Genomic DNA, 26,684 nt, shown 5'->3' with positions numbered 1-26,684 from the left:
TCCACAAGAGGGCATCAGATCTCATTACGGATGGCTGTGAGCCACCATGTGGTTGCTGTGATTTGAATTCAGGACCTTCAGAAGAGCAGTCAATGCTCTTAACCACTGAGCCATCTCTCCAGCCCAAGGAGGACAACATTTGTAATGTAAATAAAGAAAATATCTAATAAAAAAGAAATGTAAATAAACAAAATAGCCAATAAAAAATTAAAAGAAAAATACATGAAAAAATAATTTTCTCTAAAAGAAAAGTTAAAGAAAGAAAATTTGATAAAATTGATTTCAAATCATAATTTTATAATATATGTTTATAGTGGAATAGTGAATTAATTCATCCTCTTAAAAGTTGCTAACATAGAAGCTATTTTTTTCATTATATTTTAAGAGACTTATTCCTTCGAGAACGTGTTTTGTCTCTGATATGAAGAAAAGAATTTTTTTCTGGTCTCAACAAGATAATGTAACACTTAGGAGCAAATATGAAACCAAGGAGGGCTGCACTGGACGCTAAGATAGAGAACACTTCCATAGCCACCATGACTTTCCCCTTAGTGCTGTGGTAGACAGGAAGAAAGGTGACCCAGACACAGAAAAACACAAGCATGCTGAATGACAGAAATTTGGATTCGTTGAATGTATCAGGCAGATTTCTAGATAAGAAGGCCATGGTGTAACCCCCAAGTGCCAAGGAGCAGAGGTATCCCAGAACACAGTGGAAGGCCACAGATGATCCCTTGTTGCAAAAAAGTAGGATGTGTCCATGTTCAGCCTGGAAATCTTGGTCAATAAATGGAGGAGAAGTTGCCATCCATAGTCCACAAAGAAGAAGTTGGATCAGAGTGCAGATAGGAATTACATAGTTTGGAGCCCTTGATGTCATTAACCACCTCACCATTCTCCCTGGAAAGGTAGCCTTGAAGGCAATGACCACAGTAATAGCTTTGGCTAACACAGTAGCTAGAGCCACCGTAAATGCAACTCCAAATATGGTCTGCTGAAGGATGCAGGAGGCTGCATTTGGCTGACCAATGAAGGTCAAAGAACAGAGTAAACAGAAGGTGAGTGTAATGAGCAAGGTGTAACTGAGACCTAGATTATTGGCTTTCACAATGGGAGTGTCCCTGTGTTTCACAAAGATCCCAGTTACAAAGGCTGTGAGTGCAGACAAACTCAGAGCTATACTGGCCAGTGTCCTCCCCAAAGGGTCATCATAGTCAAGAAAGCTCACAGTTTTCTGGAAGCAGTGGTTCTTCTCTGCATTGGCATAGTGACTCTCTGGACACTTCACACACTGATCCACATCTGGTCAGAAATGGAGATTATCATGAGGTCATGAGTCCAGACTGAATTGGTTCCTATTTTTGCTGAATCATTTCTATGGACAAGATCTGTTATAAATTTTATCTTTCTTTTTTTTCCTTAGGGAAAAAGCAATAACTACACTATTGTGGATACGTACATACCTATAAAGAGTTCCTTCTTTCTTTTGTATTTCTTTAAGTATCCATGTTCACAGGCAGTGGATTTTCATTCAATTATTCTTTCTTTCCCACCATCACACTCTTTCCCTTACCTAAGTTATCTGCACTTCTATAGGAAATAATTTTTCTCTTTAGGTAAATAACACCTTTCAGTAGTTTCTCTTAAAGTCTATCTTCTTATATAGTGACTTGATCTAACTTAATATTGTTCCTCTTTTGATTAACAAGTTTTTCTGCCCTTTAGACATAGGTATATCTCTTTTGGAGGTAACTAATATATGGAATTTCATTGCATAAAGTCCAATGGGCCTGATATCACCTCACAAATTACATATGTTTTATGATTTACACATGCAAAAGAGAGAGTATAAGGAACAACCATTGGACCTGATGGGGTTAATTGCCCCAGTGTAGGGAAATGCCAGGTCAGCAATGCTGGAGTGGGTATGTGGGTGGGTGGGGGAGCACCCTAATAGAGGCAGTGGAAGGAGGATGGGATAGGCAGTTTCTGGAGGGGAGACCTGAAAGGGGGATAACATTTGAAATGTTAATAAAGAAAATATCCAATAAAAAGAGTATTTTTTTGCAATGAGTTTCATATAATGCTTTTTCAGCAGTCAGTTCTAAATTTACTTTTCTTTTTAAAGTTCTGTGTTTGTAAATTCTCTTCTTTCTCTGCAGGAGTTTAGTGAAGAAACCTCATTACATTAGTAAATACAAAAAGCTTCCAATAACTGTTTTCATATCAATTGGGCCAAGAATCAATGTTCAAATAAAAAATTATTACCATAGCTGACAGACTTTAGAGAATATTTTCATATTACTATACTCTTGAAATTTTGTATATGCTAGGATTAGCATAAAATATCTTACGTTAGCAATATACCCAAATATTTCTACATTTCTTAAAATGTGAATTTACCATCAGATTTAAAATTTTAACTCGTTCATACTATTAAATTAATATCTCTACTAAAAATAGTATTACATTATTGTACAATTTTTAATAAGCATTATTTTTAAATTTGCATTGTTTAGTATTCATGCAGTAGAGTTTATAAATATAACCCATGGCAGATATGGTCTTGATATGTGACCAGTTGTTATTATGCATACACAAGATACATTCAAAAACTCAGTTTGTGATATGCATATAATATGCATGAGCACATATATATACATGAATGCATGCATACACAATAATATGCAGACACACACATGCTATACATAGACATATACTTATAAATTTACAGCACACACACACACACACACACACACACACACACACAGACTTTTTAATTTTTGCAGCCACAATTAAAACATGCAGGGTGATAAGTTATCTTTCAAAAGTTATTTTCTCAGGGGGACCAAGTTTTATTTAGTTAAATGGAAATTTATTAAAAGACTGTCAACAGTGAAATGAAAAACTTCTATTTTAGAATTCGAGGAGAGTATGGCTGACAGATGCCACCTTAGTCACCCAAATCATGTTATACAGTTTATCAGTTCAGACTCTGTGTATTTCTATAATACAATACCATTTACAATGTTAAAATTGACAATAGATAGGAGGTTTGCAGAGGGGTAATAAGGAAAGTTGATGCCATTTGAAATGTAAATAAAGCAAATATCTAATAAAAACTTCATAAGTTTTCATTTAATTCACTTTTTCTGCTTATTAAAATATTTCTGCTACTTTTTATAATTTAATTAGAGTGAAAAATTAATAAAATTCAGTATAAATTTTATGATGCCAGGCAAAAACAATTAAGCATAATTGAGATTCAGTGATGGGAGTATTAAGTAACTTATGTAAAATATGTTTTGAATTTGATGGTGATAAAATATTATAATCCTGTGTCTCTCATGTTCTCTATCTCTGTTTCTCTGTACATCTCTGTATATCTATCTTTATATATATGTGTGTGTGTACATATATGAATATGTATATATAAAATATGATGTATGCATACATGTACACATATAAATACATATATTATACATGTATATACATATATATCTATAACGTTAATTCATTGCTAGATATTCACTTTGAAAGTTAGTAATAAAAAAATTGAGCTGGGCAGTCGTGGAGCATGGCTTTAATCCCAGCACTTGGGAGGCAGAGGCATGTAGATTTCTGAGTTCAAGGCCAGACTGGTATACAAAGTGAGTTCCAGGACAGCCAGGGCTACACAGAGAAACCCCACCCCCCAAAATTGCCAAGTATTGTCTCATGATAGCAAACTCATCAATTTATGCAGTAATTTAGGAATTAGATCATTAGTTGCAAGAATCACATGCAAAGTGCCAGACAAGAATCCTTCTCTCATACACACTATGTTCTTAATGAAAACAAAAGCTAACTCGGCAGATCCTAGCATAATGTTACTCTCACACTTCAAATAGTGATACCAATTAATCTATTATATTCAAAAATCAAATCTGTATCATTCGCATACAGCAACAGAAAATAGAAAAGGATATCTAACTAATACTAATGAAAATGAGGGTTGTAATAGCAATAACTATCAATTGCTTCTTCAATAAACTCAGCTAGATATTTTCTAAGTAAAAATTTTAAAAACATTTAAGGGGTTGTGTTGTTATGCTGTCTTAGTTATTGTTCTATTCCTGTGTAAAGACAATGGTTCATACAAATTATTTGACTGGGTTCTTTGCTTATAGGTTTACTCTGTTAATCCATTTCTGCCACATCAGTAAGCATGACAGCATTCAGGCAGAGATGACACTGGAGCAGTTGATAAGTTCTTTAACCCTGAATTGAAAGCAGAATAGAGAATGCAGAGAGCTCAACTGTCACAGAATATTTTAAAATCTCAAACCTTGCATCTTGTGACACATCTCCCCAAAAGATCTCTAATCTTAAAAAAAAAGAACACTAATCTTCAATGAAAGGCCTAACAGCAAAATAAAATGTTTTGTTAACATTTTATCCAAGAGAAAGCAAGAAGATAGCTATCACTGTAATACACAGATACCTACTAGAAATCAGTGTCTTCTGAATATATTGGGCAGTTGGACTTATGTGTTTATAAGATAAAGACTTAAGCCAGACCAAAGTCCCATGTAAAGAGTTGTGGAAGAAAGTTTGAACTTTCGAAAGTTCTGTGATGGGAAACATGATTAAAACTTGAGCTGAAGGGGTTTACAGCGCCATGGGACGAAAAATTACGTTGGACACCCAGACACCTCAAGACTCCTAGGGACTGAACCATCAACCAAGGGGTACACATGGTTCCAGCCAAAAACGTGGCAGAGGAATGCCTTGTTGGGCATCAGTGGGAGGAGTGGTCTTTTGTCAGGTAAAGGCTCAATAGAGGTCCCAACAAAGGGAAATGGATGGTGGTGGGAGAATGGGGGGAGGTGGGAGTGTGTTGGGTAGAGGGGCATATACATGGAGGCAGGGGGTGGGAGGAGGGGTATGGAATCTTTGGGGGCTATTGGGAGGGGAAAAATTGGGAAAGGTTTTGCCATTGGCAATGTAAATGAAGAAGATACTCAATAAAAAAATAAAGAGTTGGAGAAGGCATGAAACACACCCCCAGAAAATAATAGATTGGCAATTGTTAGCTCATGGGAGGAGAGTCATTTTTATCATGCATCACATGTTTGGTTGACCATTGTCAAGTGAGATCTACAAACACAGAAGTGGATGAGTACCACAGAAAGTATTACATAGGTTACCTAGAATAATTTTTTATAGTAAAGAAAGAGGGGAATAAATCTGGGATGATTGAGATGGGTAGGATGGTTTGTATATGCTTGGTAGAGAGAGTGAAACTATTAAAAAGCCTTGTTTGCATAGGTATGTCTCTATGTCTCTATGGGCATAGGTCCCTGGTCCTAGGTGTAGAGAAGACAAATTTAGATTAATTACTTTAAAAAAGGAAGCCTCAAAATCAGCCTGGTGTAAGTTCTGTTGTATGGTCAATAAAGTACACTTTTTTGAAGAGGATTTTAATGAAAAGGAACAAGTTGGAAAAGGAAAATTATAAAACATGGTTAAAATATTAAAGGGGAACAGAAAAGTAGAATGGAGCTGAATTCTGTGTTCAAGGAAATAAGCAAATAAGGGACTAGGGCATTGGGGAAGATCCTACCATGTTGTTTAGGTCCAGGAATAGGGGTGCACACATTTATTCCCAGGGGACAGAGGCAAGCATATCTCTGAGCTCAAGTGCAGCCTAATAATGAGCAATCTATAAGTAAAGGAAAGCTTAAATCCAGGCTTGGGGGACCACACCTTCAATCCTAGGATTTAGGAGATAGGTATGCAGATCACTGAGTTCAAGGTAAATCTATAGAACAAATTCCAGGATAGCCAAGCTTAGTCTGTGAAGGAGATAGAAAACAGCAAGCAGGTTATAATGTAACAGAGTAAAAGATACAAAATTTCAGTCCCAGGAAACAGCAAAACTCAGTAACATCATAATGAATCTCTGGTGTTAGAGTCAAGAATAGAAGGGACTATTGGACAATTGATGCTTATTAGCTAGAGCTAAGAAATTAGTAGTTTTTAAGAAGAGACCAGCATTATTGTGGTGAATTCTGGGAAGTGTTTTCTCAGAGCACAAAGAGGCTGTGTTCTAGAGATAGCCATGGTTGCACCTATAGCTAGAGATATACTTGGTAATGTGTAAGAATTGCCCTGGAGGTACTGGATTCTAAGGTGTGAAGCAGTCATGGAGAGCAGTTGAGGCTTGTCATTGTAAGAAGACATAGAAGGCCATTGGTGAAGGTAAAACTTCAGCTGCAGTTGATGGCCCAGGATTAAGTGGTCATGCAAAGAAGTTGAAGCATGGTACCATAAAAAGATGCTATGAGAGGCTATTGATGAAGCCTAGGTGTAGCAGAAAACCCTAGTGTATTGGAGATGTCAATACCATGAGATGAATACCCAGAATATCAATAGCTGTGGAGTGGAGGCAACCAGAGCCTAGAGGGTTACAGATGGCAGAGCTAGAGAAGTGATATAAGTCATTTGGATGAGCCCAGAAGAAAAAGCTGTGAAATTGAAGTTGACATGGAGACCCTAAGATGTTAAAGATGCCAGTGCTGTGAGATATGTTTTGAGGTAAGCTGCTAACAGGGAGTGGTACCAGCCCAGGAGAAAAGTTTGTTACACCCAGGAAAAAGGAGTTGGGGAATTGAAGTCTACTTTGCCATCAGATGTAGAGATGCAGAGTTTGGAGTTTGAACAGCTGGTTTACTATCTTGCTTGGGGGAATTGCAGTTAAGTGATTGAATGAATCTTAGAAACGACTTTGCACTTTGGACTTTTAACATTGTTGGACAGCTATAGACTATGAGGACTTTAGAAGTCAGACAAAATGTATTTTTTATTATTATGGTATGGCTAGGTATCAAACCCATCGACTTGGGTTTGAACAAACCTCTGTGGGCCAGGGAGTGGAATGTGATGCTTTGCATATGCTTGGCCCAAGGAGTGGCCCTATTGAAAGGTGTGATCTTGTGGGAGTAGGTGTGGCACTGTGGGCATGGGCTTTAAGACCTTTGTCCTAGCTGTCTGGAAGGCAGTCTTCTGTTTGACTTCAGAACAATATTTTGAACTCTCAAGTCCTCCTATATAAAGTCTGCCTGGATACTCACATGCTTACACCTTGATGAGAATGGACGGAACTTCTTAATTTCAAAGCTAGCAAAATTAAATGTCTTTTTTAAGAGTTGCTGTGGTCATGGTGTTTGTTTACAGCAGTAAAATCCTAAGATAAGGAGCAAATATAATCAAAATGCATGGTAAAAAATTATAGAACTAAAACAGGAGAGAAAATATATTTGAAAATGAGTTGGAGATAATCACTACTATGAAGATTTAAAGATCTGGGTATTAAATTTATTGAAACACAGCTGAAAATCTTAGACTGATATGTTATCAATATGGGCTAAATGGTACCATCAAATGAAACATACTGTGGAGTATACTGAAGATATTTATTTTTTCTTCCACAATCAATATTGGCACTGAATCTCAGATATAAATCAATTATGATTTTTTAATGACCACAATGATCCATTTCAAAGAGATTGTAAAGAATTATGACAAATAAATTCCTAAATAAAGAAATAAAAAGTTTTTATTTCTGATTTGAATTCAGACCATATTCATCGGCTAGTTTATTATGGAATCCTCTGGAGAAGTGGAAAAGATTTCTGTAAAACCTGCATTTACCTGTATCATTGGAAATCTCATTGTCAGCACAGGGAGTGCAACTGTAGCAGCAGATGGCCTTGCCCTCCAGGATAACTTTTCTGAATCCAGGCACACAACTCTTACTGCACACAGACTGTGGGATCTTAGGAAAATGATAGGAAATTTATCTAAATCTTATGGTTTTATGAAAAATGATTATAAATAGGATTTTTGGCTATTATGTAATGAATTCACAAGTATTTTTGAAAATAAATTTAGAAAGATTATGCCCTGGAAAAACAAATGTGCTAAAAGATTTATCTGAGAATTATTAGATAGATTGTATTATCTATCTAATAATTAGAGAAATTGTACATATAATGAGTTATAGGCAAGTTTTAGAAAGATTGGTGATAAAGAATATAATATAGACCACAGAATTGCTCCAGTTTGATACGACCTTTGTACTTTCTGACTAATGCATTGATCACTGTTCCTTCCACCATGCTTTGGAACCTGGTCTTTCAATTTGATGGGATTATATTGGACATAAAAACAAAGGCATGAGTATTTCTAGGAAGACATATCAAGATAAATCTAGCTAAGTTGCAATGAGACACTCAGAACAAATACACAGATGATAGAAGGGAGCGGTATTATTCATACTTTTCTCTATTCATATGCATCCTCAATTAGGAAATCATATATTTCAAAATATAATGAACTGTACTTCTTCAAATCATTTCTTAAGTTATTACAATTCTGTATTTGTGTTAGTATATAGGCAAACTAGTAGATAGAAGATTTACCATGTGCACACCATACAAGACTCCTCCCGAGGTTCAAAAAGCTAGGACAATTGTTCATAGGTGTACAGAGCCATATTGGGGCAGTCTTGCACTTGGTCAGAGTTTGACTTTGGTCAAGGTTAACTTCTCCCAGAATGCCAGGATCCTGCTCCACCTAGGGTGGAGTGCACGTAGTAAAGGTTAAGTTCATTGTTCTTCCTGGTATAGGGATTCCTGAATTAAACAGGTGACCCACCCAGCTGCCGGAGCAGTCAAGACGAAGACCTCCAAGAGAAGCTAGACAACTTCCACCGGAACTCAGCCTGGAGTCTGGGGGGAAGGGTTTGCCCAAACTGTTAAAAGGTCCGGCGCCATTAAAGTTTACGGCTTTGATCAGTGAACATTGACTTAGCCGTACTTTCTTTTCGCCGCTCTTCCCTATGACCCCAAAATTCTCTCAACAGGTAACCCAGTTTACATGTAGCTGCTGGCGGCTACATAGTGGCGCCTGAACGTGGGAAGACCTGGCACGAGAGAATTTCTTGAGGTAGCCCTATCCAGCGAAGCTTCGTGGAAAAGGTGAAAATTAATGGTGTCCGCACGGTAAGCAACATAGAGGGCAAAACTAGCGCTAGTGAATTCGTGTCTATGGTTGTGAGTGCAAGGAATGGATACAGTTTTTCAAGCATACTGCGTGGACCCAGCGCAGCACTGCTTGGGTTGATAAGATAGGGAAATATGGGGAAGGAATTTGGTAGGCATTTGCCCAAAGCTCGTAAGAGCTGATTTCGGCGAAAAGAAAGGGGTTTTTAAAAATAGGCATATGTCCACAGCTTCTAAGAGCTGTTTAAAGAGGAAAATGGATGCAATTGCTTAACAAGCACGCTTAACTTTCTGTGTATCTTTCCGTGTTTGTCCCGGTGCACCGACCGACTGTCTGTCTATGTGTATGTTTATGTCCTCTCTGTGTCTTTGTGTGAATGACTGTTTCATGTTAAAAAGAAAAAATTGGTAAAGATTACATCTGCTGGTAACCTTTTGAGCTAGCCACAGTTTGTGTGGGGATTGATTCAAAGCCACGCTGCAGCAGCGTAGCTCACTCACCCAAGACAGAAACATGGCTGGGGAAAAAGCCGCTCTTAAAAGCCCAGAAACCTCGAGATTTGGGAAGACTTTGGTTTGGCTTGTGAAATTCATGTAGTCGCTTTATACTTGTTTTTAATTGGTTTTAATGATATAAGGCTTTACATTTCTTGACTAAAGAGTTATAAATTAATTGGTTATTATGTAAAAGGTATAGTGTTATTAAGAAAAGGTTAGTTTAAAACTGGTAATTCAGTGTTAGAGCCATCTTAACTAACTACACGTGGCCTAACGCCACTCATGCTTTGTTCTTGTTTATAATTGGATTTAAAGGTATATTTTGCATGTCTTGACTATAGAGTATTGGCTTAAGTCACTGCACATGATTTAAAAGGTATAATGTTATTAACAAAAGTCAGGTTAAGGCTGGTAGTTTAGGGTAGTCGCCATTTTGAACACGTGGCATGATGGTTAAGGCTGGTAGTTTAGGGTAGTCGCCATTTTGAACACGTGGCATGATGGTTAAGGCTGGTAGTTTAGGGTAGTCGCCATTTTGAACACGTGGCATGATGGTTAAGGCTGGTAGTTTAGGGTAGTCGCCATTTTGAACACCACATGGCATGACACAATCCAGGAAATACAGGCCTTTGGGACGCTCCTAAATTGGCATGGTGTTTCATGTGAATCTTGGCCTGGAGATTAGACTTAATGAAGATTAAGATCTAAAATATTGTCTCTTTAATAAGTTACACTGTTATACACTTGAACATAAGAACTGGCATACAAACCTTGTGCTGTAAATATGTGTTTGCCATTAATTTTAAAGAAAATAGATTGTTTAAAATTGAGATTTGCTTCCAAAATTACAATTGTGCTCTAATATTGCAAGAAAACATTGAGTTACAATAAAAATCAGTGTGTCATTGGCTACAGTTTTCAGTTTGCAGGCTCGTAATTGTTAACACTTTGTAATTAAGATAATTTTGAGAGTGATGCAGCTATGGGTTTTAGAGGCCCATTGCCTCTTTTCCACAAGTTTATAGGCTACAATGGTAGGAGCAAAATTTAACCCTCCAAGATTAAAAAGGAGATCTCTGTAGAAATGTATTTGATATCAAGTAGGTTCCTTTGACCATGAAATTACAGGCTTCTTTTGTTTAATCCTTAAATTGTCCTTGTAGGTTTGGGTCTGGTCTTAGTTAAAAGGCTCAGATTAGAAGATATTTACATTTGAGGAATCTCATACAATGTCCTTGCCAAGGACTCAGGGTGGATCCTAGGGCAGAATTTTTACATTTGAGTTAATGCAAAGCTTAGAACTGCCTCAGGGGAAGCTAGTGAGAAAGCTTTTGAGAAATTGTTTCTGCCTTACAGGCCCCACCTAGGGAGTGTTTGGTTTTAAAAAAAAAAAAAAAAAAAAAAAAAAAAAAAAAGTTTTTGACTTATCCAGGTGTGGGTTAAAATGCAGTTCAAATCTATGAAAGGTCAAGGAGGCTATAAAAGCATTAACATTTGGCCTGTCTACTCCCTATAAAATTATTGTAAATTTAAAGGGTTGGTTTTTTGCTTTACATTCTGATAATTATAAAAGCATTTGCTTCTAATTTTAAAGAGACAACAAAACAATTTCATTAGAAAGTTTTGCCTCAAGGAATGGCTAACAGCCTTATGTCTTGTGAGAAAAAGTGTTTTGTCTCTGTTTCAATACTAGAAGTTAAGATCTTAAAATTTTCAGTGTATAATGTTCATAGAATGTTTGTTACAGGCCCTTGCTCCTATAGACTTTTAGAATTTTTAGGTAAATGGCTTTCAAAGGTTGTTAAGATATATTAATTGGCTTTATCTTATTTACCTCATTTTAAGCTTGCCACAGAAGGTCTTAAACCTCTGTTTTCAAGGTAGGAAACGTTTGTTCCTTGCTTCAAGCAACAATCAAATTTATTATTAATGGTTGGTCTATTACATGGTAAGCATTTTTAGGCAAAATTAATAATTGTTATCCAAAAGATAATTTGTACTATCAGATCACATGTTTATTCCTTTAAGTTTCTCCCTGCTTCAACACAGATACCTGAATTGGGTGCTATAGCAGCTATTTTTAAGATGTTAAAGGTCAAGCTTTTAATAATAGTAGATATACATAGCTCATGGTTTTATAATTGCTTAAAATTGGTCCATTTTTAATACTGCTAATTCTTAATTTCTACAGTTTATACAAATGTGATTCAAATTTCTAAGAACAAAGGATATATTCTCTAAATGACTGTCCTTTAGGTATTTGAAATAATTTTATATTTTGTGCACATCAAATTATAAAGATTTGTTCTTGATGTCCTCAATTTCTACCTCTACCACGTAATGGTGTTAATCCTAGAGGACTTAGTTATTACAGATAAATGATATTCATATTTCTAATTTAAAAGATTAAAAAAATATGTACATGTGACTAATGATTCATTTTTAGGCTGTCTAGTTGCAACTGCTCTAACAGAAAAAGCAACTATATTTTATATAATTACATAGTTATTGCCTATGTTATGGTTTATACTTTGTGTTCCAACTTAAATTAATAAAACAATATCTTGGAAGAAAGAAGAGAGGGGAAATCGTGTCCCTGTACATATCATTTATATTATGCTTGCATGTTTTTAAGAAAATTTTAAAAATTGGATGCCAAGAAACTCCTTGCTAAATGTATATGACATCTTGTAATTAGACATATTGATGTCTAGGTGAAATGAAGGAATTCACTTACTAACATATGCCATGATCCTGATTTAATATTGGGGGAGAAGGCATGTCCTCTGTTTTTTCCACAGAATGCTGCAGAAGATATGCTGACTGTGCTTGCTGAATGCCCAGACCATGGTAACATAAGAGCTATATTGGATATATGTTCTTGACTTACCTCAATTGTTAAATGTCCCAGGTTAGATAAATTGCCTAGCTTCAAGCTTTTAGACTTTGTGGGACAGAACATGGAGACTGTTAAGCTAGCTTAGGAAAAATTAATTAGAAGAGTTAAAATGACTCTTCTCCTTATTGTGTTCAGCTGACTTAACCATAGACTAGTCTAGAAATAATCCCAATATTGAAGATTCCAATTTTGAAGATGGCTAACAATCTTCAGCCAGCTGTGTTAATTTAACATATAGTCTCCACTTTTCCTGAGAAGTAACAGCTTAATTCTTGATTCACAAGGCTACCTCTCCCACCTCAGAGGCCAAGCCTTGGGTCCTTAAAGTTGTTAATTTACAACTGAATTGGATACTTCTGGGACAAGTTAATCCTATTCCACCTTTAACTCTTGACCTTGTCTGTTAAGCAGACTGGCTGTCTCCACCCAGGCTCACCTGGATGGAGAGATTACATGTCTGTTAAAGACACTTGCAGACCCCCCTGGCTTCAAAACTTACACAAGTGGATCTCCAAAGAGGGAGCCACATAGAACTCAGATCTATGTGTGTTTGTTTTTGAACAAACATGGGTACCAGCGAGACGTGCGAGGCAAAGCACTGCATGGGGAGGTGAATTTCTGCTTCTGAGTCCCCAGGAAGTACACCTAATTGCATAGGGGTTAACGTCGAGAGGCTGTCCTTAAAATAATAAGGGAGCCTATTACCCCTCCTCTGAAAAAGACGTTATACAATATTTAAGAGGAATTACGGTCAATGCTTCCCCTCCTGGTTAAGGCCCGCCTTCTTATGAAGGATATTTATCCACTTGTTTTCTACCTCCTCGTGTTCAAATTAATAAAAAAAGGGAGGACATGTACAGAGCCATATTGGGGCAGTCTTGCACTTGGTCAGAGTTTGACTTTGGTCAAGGTTAACTTCTCCCAGAATGCCAGGATCCTGCTCCACCTAGGGTGGAGTGCACGTAGTAAAGGTTAAGTTCATTGTTCTTCCTGGTATAGGGATTCCTGAATTAAACAGGTGACCCACCCAGCTGCCGGAGCAGTCAAGACGAAGACCTCCAAGAGAAGCTAGACAACTTCCACCGGAACTCAGCCTGGAGTCTGGGGGGAAGGGTTTGCCCAAACTGTTAAAAGGTCCGGCGCCATTAAAGTTTACGGCTTTGATCAGTGAACATTGACTTAGCCGTACTTTCTTTTCGCCGCTCTTCCCTATGACCCCAAAATTCTCTCAACAGGTAACCCAGTTTACATGTAGCTGCTGGCGGCTACACATAGGGTAGAATTTTTAAGCAAGAATGACAATGGACCTATTGAGAATATATGGACAGTTAAGGGATTAACTATCCCTTAACTTATCCCTTAAGTTAAGACTTATGGTATTGAAAATACTATACAGGATAAAGTATTTAGATGCCTATTTCCATATTAGTGCCACCATTTGGCAAGCAATTTAAACTTTAAAGATACAGACTTGCTGGAGAAATTATTTCAATGTGGTTGGAATTGAAACATTTTAATCATCTTCTCTAATCTAGGTTTCTTATTGTTCTTACTGTAAATACTGGTGTATAGAAACATCTTTCTGGTGTTTTAGGCTGTTTTCATGACTAAGCAATCCTTGTTGTCATGTTCCCATCCATGGTGGACTTTCATATTTCTGGAACCCTAACCCAAAATATATTGTTTTTTTCATAAGTCACATTTGGATGTTCTTTTGATCACACAATTAAAAGTAAATTTTATATTGTTCCATGTTATTAATCCCAAATGAGAAAATTTCTAAAATACTTTGACCCAAGTGTTTTAGACTTAGGTCAAAACTGGAAGAGGAAATTAACTGCTCTGTAATGTCATACAAGAGACATTACAGAGCAGTTAATTTCCTCTTCCAGTTTTCCTAAATTTCAAAATAATATTCATATTAAAAATACTGTAGGCTTTATTTAGCACTGAATACTTCCACTAATCTGAATGACGAAACGAGAAAACATAATTTCCTAGAATAACTACTGTGTTATTTTAGTCTAGTAATCAAAGATTGATGGGCCTTATGTCAGAAAACAATTGTTCCATCTGAAATTTAAATTTTATTATTAACACAAGCTTAAAGCAATGATTTCACACATAGCGCACCTCTGAAAATCCTTCTGCCCATTGTATCATCTTCTCAGATAAGGACAACTGTTGGCCCTCAGGAGCATTTGCTGAAAAGGATCCTATTTTCACCTTTTGTCCAAGACCCTTTGGTAAATTCCAAAAATTAAGAATGTCATATTCTGCATTTAATTTCTCTCTTCCACCTAAATTCATGTTGTCTCTCTCAGCAATGTCCTTCAGGAAAATGTTAAGCTAAAAGAGATTCATGAATTTATATTACACTGTGTCCAAGAGGCAGAATTGAACTAATGGCTTTGAATGTGTCTTATTTATCTTAAATTATTATGAGAAAGTCAAGTTAATGAAGTTTCCATTAATGTTGAATAAATGAATAGCTGAGTATGAGGAATGCCATTCTGCTTTTGAATGTCAACTCAGCGTCAAGAGAAAACTATGAACAAACTTTGGTAATGAATGAATGATTTCTGACTCATGTAAATGTTAACTTTCTTGAAACCTCGCTAGACCCATTTACATTCAGAATACCTTCAGAGTTATACAGTCTAAAATGAGGGTGTTGATATCTCAAGGGTAAAAAGGGTGTTATTTAGGTATAAAAGCACACTCAGTATTTCACTTAAATGTATATTCAGTTAATCCTGTGGCAATATATACACATAAAAATTATTTATTTGTATTACATGTATTATCATGAGAATATTATTTATCTAGCTTTTGATGATATCACATTTGTATTGACTAATAACATATCTTAGTGTTATCTTTCATCCCATTTATTAACAACACACACTTGAAAATGTCTTGATCTCTAAATGAGTTTAGAGACAAAAAAATTGTTATGACTGTGGACAAGATGAAAATAATTTCAAAATACCTAACTTGCTGTCATTGCAGATCTCATATATCAAGGTGCTGATAATACAATATAGTGGAGTGGTTATTACCTGCCAGGGGAAGAAGTTCATCCCTTCCCCATTTTGATGTGGTTGTATTTGTATTAGTTGAAGACGCATTTGATGCAGACTGTGAGCCACAGCATATACAGCTTTGTAGATATTGCTGCTTTCTTCACTTATTGCCATGTCCAATATATGACTAGGTAACACATCCAGAGAAGCATTGGACTGACAGTTAGCTGACAGTTTACAATCAATATCAGAAAATGAGCACTTGAAAAACAAATACCAAAACTTAGGAAGGTAAATGTCCTCTGGGTATTTGTATGGATTAACTGTTTGAATAAACTTAGTAAGCTCAAAACTCGCTCTATTATGGTGTGTAAAAATTAGGCTACCATGGAATGAGTCAAGCATGAAATAGTCAGCAAAGTCAGTAATATGAGGTTCAATGTTCATGATCCAGACTTTTCCTGTTAACAATCTTTGCCCAATATTTCTCATTAGACCTGTGAGGGAATCAATGTCACCATAGATAATTATGACATTTGTCTCATCCATATTTTCCCAGAATTTGTAAAAATATGCAGTCCATGTGATAGGGATCATTTTCACAAAAGCTATGCAGACTCCTTTTTTCTCCATATCTTCTCTGAACTCTGATAAAATTATATTCCCTTTGTGGTCATCTGGGAGGATGAGACCAACCCAGGACCACCTAAAATGAACCATCAAAGATACAATGCCAAGTGAAATTGATGAGTACTTGGGGGCCATCTGGTAGAGAGAAGAATACTGACCACGGTCACTCAAAATGGGATCATAAGATCCAAAAGATAGCTGAACCAAGTAAGAGGAAGAATATTAACATCAAGCAAAATTTCATTCCTGAAGCAACAAATGACCACAGAAAAACTTAGGTCGTTTTTTCTTAATTTTAAAGGAATATTTTATTTATTGGATTTAATAGAAATTCTGCTTAGACTGTTAGTTTCAAGAAACTATTTGGGTTTATTTATGTCACCATCCTTTCTATTGCATGGAAGTGAAATTTGGATTTATATCCACGTGTTTGTGTGCTTGCTTTGATGTTAAATAACTTGAATACCCCTCTTGTAGTTTTAAAAATACCTTTATTATCAACAAAGCAACCTGAATCCCTGGTCCCACCCTCTACATTTTCTTACCTGAGGAAATTTAAAGAGTTGAAGTAATGTTCCAATTTGGGCAGACGTTGTCCATGATGTTCCTGTGAGGGCAGTAGTAAAATTACTTTTAACACAATTGTAATTTGGAAAAATCATTTTCTGCCCTTGAGCAGTGAGCCAAAAACATACATTCATAAGAGTTTCCTTCTTAGTGAATCTGACATTGTAGAAATCAAATCCAATAGATATATTAGGTAAAAGATTGGGATTCCCATTGATCTCCTCAAGAGCAAAGAGCAAAGCCAGAATATACTGGTAGTTCTTAAAATTATAGCTGTATAAATGACAAAACATATACAAGAGGAATACAACATGGACCACATATTGAGTACAGTAAAATTTATAGTTCATCTTTGTTTCTATTAAATATAAAATTTAACTTTATCATCATGCATGGGTGGAACCAGGTGGGTAAACATGTTAAGATTGGCAAAATCATTATTAATATTCAGAAACTATAGTTCCTCAAAGCATAATTTATTTATTATTTATTACATTATGCTAAAAATTCAGGCTACATTACATGAATCATTTTCCTTCAAAATTATAAATCTTCTGATATCTTGATCATGGCCCTTTGAGACCTCTAATTATGAAAATCCTCCATTTTATTGCAAACCAATCAGATTTTAGAAGCAATATGTTTATTAAATAGTATTCCATTTAATTTCAGTGTCAGACTATTGGGCATAAAAAATACTTCACTTAGGTTCCATTATGTAATGTTTTCCTCACCTGAAAGACTTATAGAACTTAGTTCAGGAGCAGTGGAAAGATTCTACAAACTCTTGTCTTATAATCAGGGGTTGGGACTAATCTCAAGGGAATAACCTCAATGATTTCTCCATACTTCAGGACAGATATATTTATGATTTCATAGTATGTATAACTTCACACAATATTCTGTGAATGCTAACAAGAATCAAAACACAACCATGGAGAATGGGGGTATCCACAGAAAGCAACCTCAAGCTGAGAGGCTGTTGTTCTTCATGTTTTATTGCTGTGAGAAGACACAATGACCATGGCAACTCTCATAAAGGAAAACATTTAACTGAGAATAGCTTAAACTTTCAGTGTTTTAGTCTAGTATGGTCATGATGGAAAGTACAACAGTATAATGGCAGAAATGCCAACTTATAATTTTACATCTTAATCCACATACAGCAAAAGTGGAAACTAAAACGCATTGGCAAATCTTTGGCTTATTAGTCCAATAAACCTTCCCTTACAGTGACACAATTACTCTAGAAAGTCTACTCCTTACTTGAACAAGGCCGCACCTCCTAATAGTGTCACTGATTATAAGCAAGAGATTTAAAAACAATAGAATATGGGTGGTATACCTGCTCAAACCACTACATTCAAGTCTTTGGCATTCTTAACCTGGTAGTCATAACATAATACAAAATGCATTGAGTCTGTTTTCAAAAGTTCCCATAATTTAAAACATCCTCAAATTTGTTTAAAGTCCAAAGTTCAGATTCATTCTCTTCTGAGAATCATCAAGTAATTTTCAGTAATAGCCAAAGAAAATTTCAGATCACATACTTATATAATGACTGAGAATATACACTACCATTTCAAATTTGAGGAAAGAGAGCTTAATGAGGTTATGCTGAACTAAATTCCTAACTTTGCATCTCTGTATTTGAAGTTAAAATACTCATAATTTCTTAAAATCTCTAATTATTTTCATGTTCCTTGACAGTAAAACATTTTTTCTTGGGTTTATTCCATTTCCCAATAGTAGTGCTTTTTGGTTGGTATCCCTGCATTCAAGCATCTTCTATATCATTTGATCTCCTTTCTCGTTCTTAGTTCTGGACTCTTCCTTCATTAAGAGTCAAGAATGACATAATCTTATACACACGCACACACACACATACACACACACACACACACACACACAAACTCATTCACATACCCACACTCTAACTGTGGTATGCTTTGAAGTATTCTGCCCAAGGTATAATAATCTTCCAAAGGAAAGAGTACACAGAATATTTATCTACCACCAAATGAAAGTCTGTATAGAAGTAAATTTACATATGCTGAATATGCTTTTAAAGACTAAAGAGAAATTCATTAGAGTTTACCAAAAATATCAACTAATAGTGAACTTTCAAGTTGAATATCTGCCTAGAGGAAAAAGAAGATGAGAATATGTGTGAATCAAGCTAGTAGCAAAGATACATGGTGGACAACAGCCACATGATAGAACAGTTAGACAAATATAATAGAGCTTCTCTCAGCATCACTAAAATTCCTTATGTTCTGGAAAACCTCCGAAGAAAGAACCAGAGAAAAGGAAAAGATGGTCACACCCAAGAGGCACAAAACAATAGTATGAATAAAAATATTGTATTCAGATTATTTTTTTAGCATTTTTTCCCTCAGAGATTTTGAATCTGGTACCTCAGAGATTGGATCAAAATTCATTATGAATAATATATGTAAGTTTCCTACATGTTTTAAGGTGTTACTCAAATTATTTGGGTTTGGGCCATGTGAAAATAATAAAAAAGTAGAAATCTAGTTTGGTTTTAAAATATAAGATTGTTATGTACTCAGAAAAGTCATTGTGATGGATCAGAATTGATATTCCAGGAGGTATGATAGTCACAACAAAATAGCATACAAATCACTTGTAAACATCAAACACTGGAGAAATGACTTATATAAATTTTTACAGCATAAACATTTATGAAAATCTTAGAAAATATCATTCTCTACTTATGCAATTTCAATAAATCAAATTGAAATTATTATTTAATCTTATAATAATTGAGAATGGAAATATTGTTTATAGAAAATCAGTCTATATATGTCTGAATTATTACTGAATGTAAATATTTTAGTTGGATGCACATATCTATATAAGATGAATGGTAATCTAATCCTTACTACACTGAAAAACAAGAGATGCCAGTACTTATCTCAGTAACCCTTTGCCAAACACCTTAGGCCAGAAAGTTTGGTGTATATTTTGTGAGCTGATGGGTTGGTATTTCTGATTTTGCTCAAAAATCAAATTTTACTTACAAAACACACTGATAAAAAGCTGACAACAATACCCAAGAGCCAATGAAAAGCATAAACTAGGAATGAATGAAGGAAAATGGAAGCAACAGAGAAAACACCAAGGAAAGGTTTTCTAGTTAACATAAATAAAAGAAAGGCCATGAAGGAATTTTGTGAGCACTCATGATCCAGTCTATCTCCTTGTACTGAAAAACCATACTGTTGAAATTCAAAGAGAGGAATTTCAATCAAAGGCAAATTCAGAATCAAAATATAGTTAAGATTAGAACCACATTAACTGAAAATATACATATGATAGACATAAAGACCCCAGGATTTCATTATCTACAAAAGAAATAAAAAATTGGCAATTGAATATTTCATAGGTTCTTCATTTTTCAAACAAATGTAGTCTTCATTTGGATTGGTGTTTATACATTTATAATTAAATATCTGCATTCAAAATGATAAATTTGTGTATATTATCAGGGAATGCATATTAAAACCTTCTAGCTGTAGTATAACTTCCTATAATTTGATCATTGAATATAAAATATCAAGCATGAATAAAATATATCATAAAATGAAATATTTAAAATAAGATTCCAGATATTAGAATTTTTATATATTATAAAAAACTGTTGATGGTACATAACTAGTATCTACATGGTCAAGAGATATATTCTATAGATATGCCAACTTTATAAAGCTACAAATATAGGAAATGAATATATGGCTGATAAAAACCAATTTGAGATATATGTTCATACACATATTTTAATTGATGTGTGAGAAAATAAACTTACTCTCATAAAAACAAAGAGGAATTTTCAGCTGGATTTGTAAAAATACTAGAAAGACCAATAAAAGGACTGAAAACATTGCCTAATAAATTGGCTAAGCCACTATAGGATCCTAGAATTGGCTTCAAGGGTCTGAATTTGATCTCAAGATACTCTGTGTAAGATGAGAAAATCTGTCCTCACAATTTTTCTTTTACCTGAAATTGTGAGCTACAAAGAAAGAATGTGGACACACACAAATGTTAAATGATAATAAATTTGAAAAGACTATACTATTACTGTAATAATCAAAAAGCCTATTTATTCTTAAAATTATTCTATATCCATCAGTAACACTCTACACGATGAATATTCACTTCTTACACTTGCTAAATGATTGATAAAAAGAAAGAACTATTCAGAAAAAGTTGCCTTTAAAATATCAGAACATAATGATAGCCCACTTATTTGTTTGTAGATGTACAAACATATAAAGAGTAAGAATTACAGATGGAGAAAAGAAATCATCTGTTTAAACTAAATAGAATATATCCAAAGAGATAAGTAAAGGATTAAGTAAAAAAGATAAAGAATGTTGTCAGCTTTGCAGTATGTATATCTATTTGTGGTCAATTCTAAATAAAAAAGTATACTTCACAAATGAATTGTATGGGATAATATTGTTAACACTTTTATAATAAAAGCCAATACATTTATGTCATGAATTTAAATTTTTTCTTACATAATGACAAGGAATATTAATGAATGTTAAATATTTGTGGCAAGGAAAATAATTTTATTTATAATGAACAAGCCAAACACTTATGATCACAAAACAAAAGCTACAGTATTTGCTTGAATTGCTGAGAGTAAAGGACACAGGAATAATAAACAGAGAACAATAATTATGATAAAATAAAAGATATTCCTCAATACCTTACAAGCATTTGAAAAAATTTTGTGATTTTTTTCTGATACAATTTGTGATTCTCTAAAATAAATAGACTGATAATCCAATATTTTATCTAAAAATCAAATTTTCCATACCCATAAATGCTAGTTAACTTTTCAAAAAAATAAATCTCTCAGGGTAACATAATGATCAATATGCATTCATACCTAAACTTGTTTTCTCCTCCACTATGTTTGATATACTTCTTAGCACCTCACTGTAACTTTACCAAACACATAATATTGTCACACTGAGCATAATTTACCTTTACACCTGTATTTCTTTTGGTTATTTTTTTACTTGTTAACTCCCAACTGGATTCCTTGTGTGTTTAAAGGGATTTCAAAGTGTTAATGTTCTATTTTAGTGCCCTACTTTCTGAATAAGTACAGATATAAGATTGTTTTTATGGGATTAGAAGGTTTGATTGGGATAAATACATCTCATCTCCTTTATCAGGAAACATATAGGAATTTTTTTCCCTAATTCATAAAGGCCAGTCTAATACTATCCATCCATCTGGAAGATTTCACAAAACCTAAAACAGCCAAAAGATGACCCCCTCATAGTCATGATGTCTTGGTAAATTCAGCCATGAAAATGAAAATACTGCAAACAGCATAAATCAGTAAACACTGGGAAGTGGAAAATAAAAATTAAATCAGCAAAGAAACACTTATAAAAATATGAGATAGATGAAATATCTGTGCAGCACAAAAGCATTCACAACTTCTAATTGTAAGACACTAATTTGAATTCAGCTGCATGTACCAAAGCACAGTCTCTTCAATCAAGCAGCAGAGAAACACTGAGGACTTACTTCATTTAGTGAAGTAAGCACAAGAACACACCCAGAACATGAGCAACAAGGTCAGCCTGAGAATACTTTATCCTTCTTTGAGGCCATAATATTGAAAACTATTCTGACAGTGTGGTATAACAGCAATTGCAAAGAAGACATGTACTTTATTAATCAAATGAGAAAACTAGAATGAATAAACTCAATGATACCATTTTATTCCACCAAAAGTAGAAAGAGGCAAAAGTGATAATTAATTTAAAGAATATATTTTAGAATATCTATAAGAGTACCTATAAGAGAAGTTGTTATATTAAAAGGGAACTAAAGTATTAGTACATTTAAATGACCACGTGTACTAAATTATAAGAATTCTAAACATTAAAAATGAATAATCATACTTACTGTAAATAATTGTCCACATATTGGTACGGTATAGTTGGATGTGGAACTTTGTTTGGAGAGTAATAAGTATGAATAGGAAAAAATGCACCTATTACAACATCTCCTTCATGGTGAAAATCTTCAGGGGTTTTATAAAAGCACAGACTGATATTCGAAGTCTTAAAGGCAGAGACAAATTTGGGAATCTGTAAGAACAAGGAAATAAAAATCCAGTAGAACATCTTATTGATACATTGGTTTGCTTGATGCAGATCATGCAGGTCTAACACATATATGCTAAGGTCATGTTTTTGTAACTATGGTTGTTTTGAACTTTGTTCATGAGTGAGACTGTCACACTAATCATTCCAAAATTATTCTGTTTCCTCCTTCCCTTCTATTGGGAATTTTTAGCCTATTTCTCTTGAGCTCTGCAGATGAGGCCCTCTATTCAAATGAAAAACAATCTAGAATATGAGTTTGCTCCTATTCTTTATTGACCAAAGACACTATGACTTCATCCAATGATACAAATAACCATAGATTAGGGTTGAACTCCTCTTGGGATGAATTGCCTGAAAATATGAAGCAAGAAACTTTTTATGTAAAAACAATTTTGGCTTCTATCCCATGTTACATAAGAGTAGCCCAATTACACAAACAAGGGAAGGACTGAAATGAAAACACTGGCGGTATATTCACTTAAAATTTATATAGTTCATGGCTTTTGAGAGGTCCCATTTGTGGCTTAATATGAAAGATACAGAGATATCTATATAATATTGTTGATATTTTTGCTAAGGCAGTTTCCCAGATAACATTCTAGTCCCAACTCATTTGCCACTGTGTTTCTACCAAGTGGATTTCTCTATGCTTTTGTCAGTCCTCTATTGATCTACCATAATTCATCATCTGATTTCTGCATCCCTGCATTCCTTCTATTCTTCTAAATTTCATGACAAAAATACATATTTCAACTAGTTCTTCATTAAATTATTCTTTTCTTCACACACACACAAAAACACAAGGAGAAAAACAAAACAAACAAACAAAATAATAACAACAAAAAAATCTAGTGTGAAATATTCCACAGCGTACTCAACATAAACAAATCAGTAGCAGGACTGACCAGTAGTGTTGCCTTTTGGTGTCCTCCAAAGAAGTTTGCTTTTCACATTTTAACATGGTGATCTCAGAAAATCATGTCCTTTCTTTTGGCAGACAAGGAAGTCACAAACATTTATATAGAATCAGTGACTGTGAGTTACAGAAATGACAACAACACCATATATCTTGCCAACATCTAACAATTTTAATACAGGGACACACATTCATAGTCAGTTGGCACCATAAGTGTAAGCACAGGATATATCAACATCTCCTCTTTTACTCCAAAAAAAGATTTTATCTCTCATATTAGGACACTATATACAAAGAAAGAATAATTATGAGAAATATCAGAATAAGAATTGTATTTACAATATCCAGATCATTTATATTTCACAACTTTAACAAAGTACTCTACTCTATCTTATCTTGGTGTGTTAGCTGTAGAATAGTTTTTTGGCAAAGAGAACATTGAAACATGCCTTTCAACTTTATTCTTACCCAACCAAAGGAAATTTAAGATTTTGAGCTTTTAGGTACAATAATATAAGCAAAAGTCCATTGTGTGGGGTCCCAAATGGAGGAGATAGAGAAAGGACTGAAGGAGCTGAAGGGTTTGCAACCCCATAGGAAGAACAACAATATCCACCAACCAGAATCCCCAGAGCTGCTAGGGACTAAGCCACCAACCCAGGAATGAGTATACATGATTCTAGCTGCCTCTACAGCAGAGGACATCCTTGTCAGGTCTGAATGGAAGGAGAGGTTCTTGGTCCTATGAAGGCTTGATAGATACCCCAGTGTAGGGGAATTGAGAATGGGGAGGTGGGAGTAGGTAGGTGGGTGGGTGGAGGAACACCCTCATAGAGGCAGGGGAAGGGGGGATAGGGATAGCAGAGGGTGTTTCCAGGAAAGAGGGAAACCCAGTAAGTGGATAACACCGAAATGTAAATAAGTTAAAATAATAAAAAAATAAAAACAAAAAAATAAAACAAAGACTAAAAGTACATCTTCTTAAAAATATTAATAAATTGGATGAAAGACTATACTAGGATACATATATCTTATTGATATTATTTTATCAATAAATATTGATATTATTTTATCAATGAAAATGTGATGCCATCAATAGCTAGATAAAAAAATATCCTTATAATACTTGTTGTACAAAGCAATAATTTAGATAGATACATAGATAGATAGATAGATAGATAGATAGATAGATAGATAGATAGATAACCACAGGAAAAAAATGTGTACACATTTAAGTGTAGCTTTTAGCTACAATAATATAAGCAGAAGTCCATTGATTACAGTTAGGCTTATGAACATTTAAATCTATCAGGAGACTTGTCTTTAAAAGATCAAAGACATGAAGGTGATATGTTATACCATAGTCAGGATCAGGTATGTAGCAAGCAGCTTCTGAATCTAACAAAATTTAAACAGAATTATTGGCTACATAGACTGTCACCAAGGGTTTATCTGAATCACTGGGTACACCTATCTTTGGTAGCTAAGCCTAGAAGATCTTATAGACTTTACTGTGAATTAAGAACTTAGAGAGAATGTACTTCCTTCTTTAGGCAAAGTGGAGAAATCAATACCTAGTGTCCTACTTGTTGACAGTTTTGACTGTGTGCTGTCAGCAGTCAAAGTAATGAGAAGTTTGTAATACAATTGCTACTTTTGAAACATTTGGCATAAGTTTAAGATTAAGTTCCATTTTGCCCATCACCTTCTTTGGAAGAGAGAAAGAACGCCACTAGGATCTGATGTGACTCTTTATTACAAAAACTATTTTTTGAATATTAAAATATATAAGATGCCACATTCTGAATATCTCTGAAGTGTTTGAGAACAGTGTATCTGTTATATTTAAATAGTATATTTAAATATATTTTATATTAATAAATATATTAAGTATATTTAAATAGATGACTTTGCTTGCTTCTCCGTAATCACTCTAAGCTTATCCTGGAAAACATAAATAGAAGGCAGAAAAAGCCTGGAAACTCTTATTATTTGCATCCATTGTAAGCGTGACTAAAAGTGCAGCTCTAGATGCAATAAAGGACTTCTTCATTTACATTGTGACTGATTAATCAGATTAATCAATTAAATCAATTCATTATAAACACAAGTCTTTAAAATTCCCTTAAGAGATTATAAGAACACTCCTCCACTCCTGGTGGGATTGCAAGCTGGTACAACCACTCTGTAAATCAGTCTGGCAGTTCCTCACAAAACTGGGTATGACACTTCCAATGGGTCCTGTTATACCACTCCTGAGAATATACCCAGAGGATTCCCAGGCATGCAATAAGGACACTTGCTCCACTATGTTCGTAGCAGCCATTATAATAGCCAGAAGCTGGAAAGAACCCAGATGTCTCTCAATGGAGGAATGAATACAGAAAATGTGGTATATTTACACAATGGAATAGTACTCAGCAATTAAAAATAATGAATTCATGAAATCCTTAGGCAAATGGTTGGAACTGGAAAATATCATCCTAAGTGGGGTAACTCATTTACAAAAGAACACACATGGAATGCAGTGACTGATAAATGGATATTATCCCAGAAGCTCTGAATACTAAAGACACAATTTACATATCAAATGATTCCCAAGAAGAAGGAAGGAGTGGGCCCCTGGTCCTGGAATGGCTTGATGCAGCAATATGGGGGATTACCAGAACAGACAAGTGGGAGGGTGCTGATTGGGGAAAGGGCGGAGGGAAAAGGGCTTATGGGACTTATGAGGAGGGGGGACCTGGGAAAGGGAAAAATCATTTGGAATATAAACAGAGAATATAGAAAAAAATAAGATTAGCTTTTCAAAAACAAGGAATTTAGGTTAAACCTTCAAAATCAAAAATTTAAACTTTAGCACTTTTAGTTTCAAATTAAACTTTTAATCATGAATACCATCCATCAAGATACCCAAGAGGCACAGGGATGTAGCTA

General features: G+C 34.8%; 1 protein-coding gene across 1 annotated transcript; it reads right to left on the bottom strand.

The window, feature by feature from the left end:
* Positions 1–373: 373 nt before the first annotated feature.
* Positions 374–22,849, bottom strand: LOC127674025 (vomeronasal type-2 receptor 116-like). Its single transcript, XM_052169837.1, has 6 exons — positions 22,629–22,849; positions 16,646–16,940; positions 15,507–16,298; positions 14,578–14,793; positions 7,696–7,819; positions 374–1,302 (listed from the first exon to the last, which is right to left on the bottom strand). The coding sequence occupies exons 1-6, from the start codon at positions 22,847–22,849 to the stop codon at positions 374–376; spliced, it is 2,577 nt and encodes an 858-aa protein (XP_052025797.1).
* Positions 22,850–26,684: the final 3,835 nt, after the last annotated feature.

This window comes from Apodemus sylvaticus, chromosome 23, assembly GCF_947179515.1.
Source record: "Apodemus sylvaticus chromosome 23, mApoSyl1.1, whole genome shotgun sequence".
NCBI lineage: Eukaryota > Metazoa > Chordata > Mammalia > Rodentia > Muridae > Apodemus > Apodemus sylvaticus.
This window is presented reverse-complemented; position numbering and strand designations above follow the sequence as displayed.

Coding starts and splice junctions, on each gene's coding strand:
- LOC127674025 (XM_052169837.1), bottom strand. CDS start 22,849: ATGTTCTACTGGATTTTTATTTCCTTGTTCTTACAGATTCCCAAATTT. Junction 14,794..15,506: donor TGAACTTCTTCCCCTGGCAG/GTAATAACCACT, acceptor AATCTCTTTTAG/CTTAACATTTTCCTGAAGGA. Junction 7,820..14,577: donor GGGCAGAAGGATTTTCAGAG/GTGCGCTATGTG, acceptor CATTTTCCTAAG/ATCCCACAGTCTGTGTGCAG.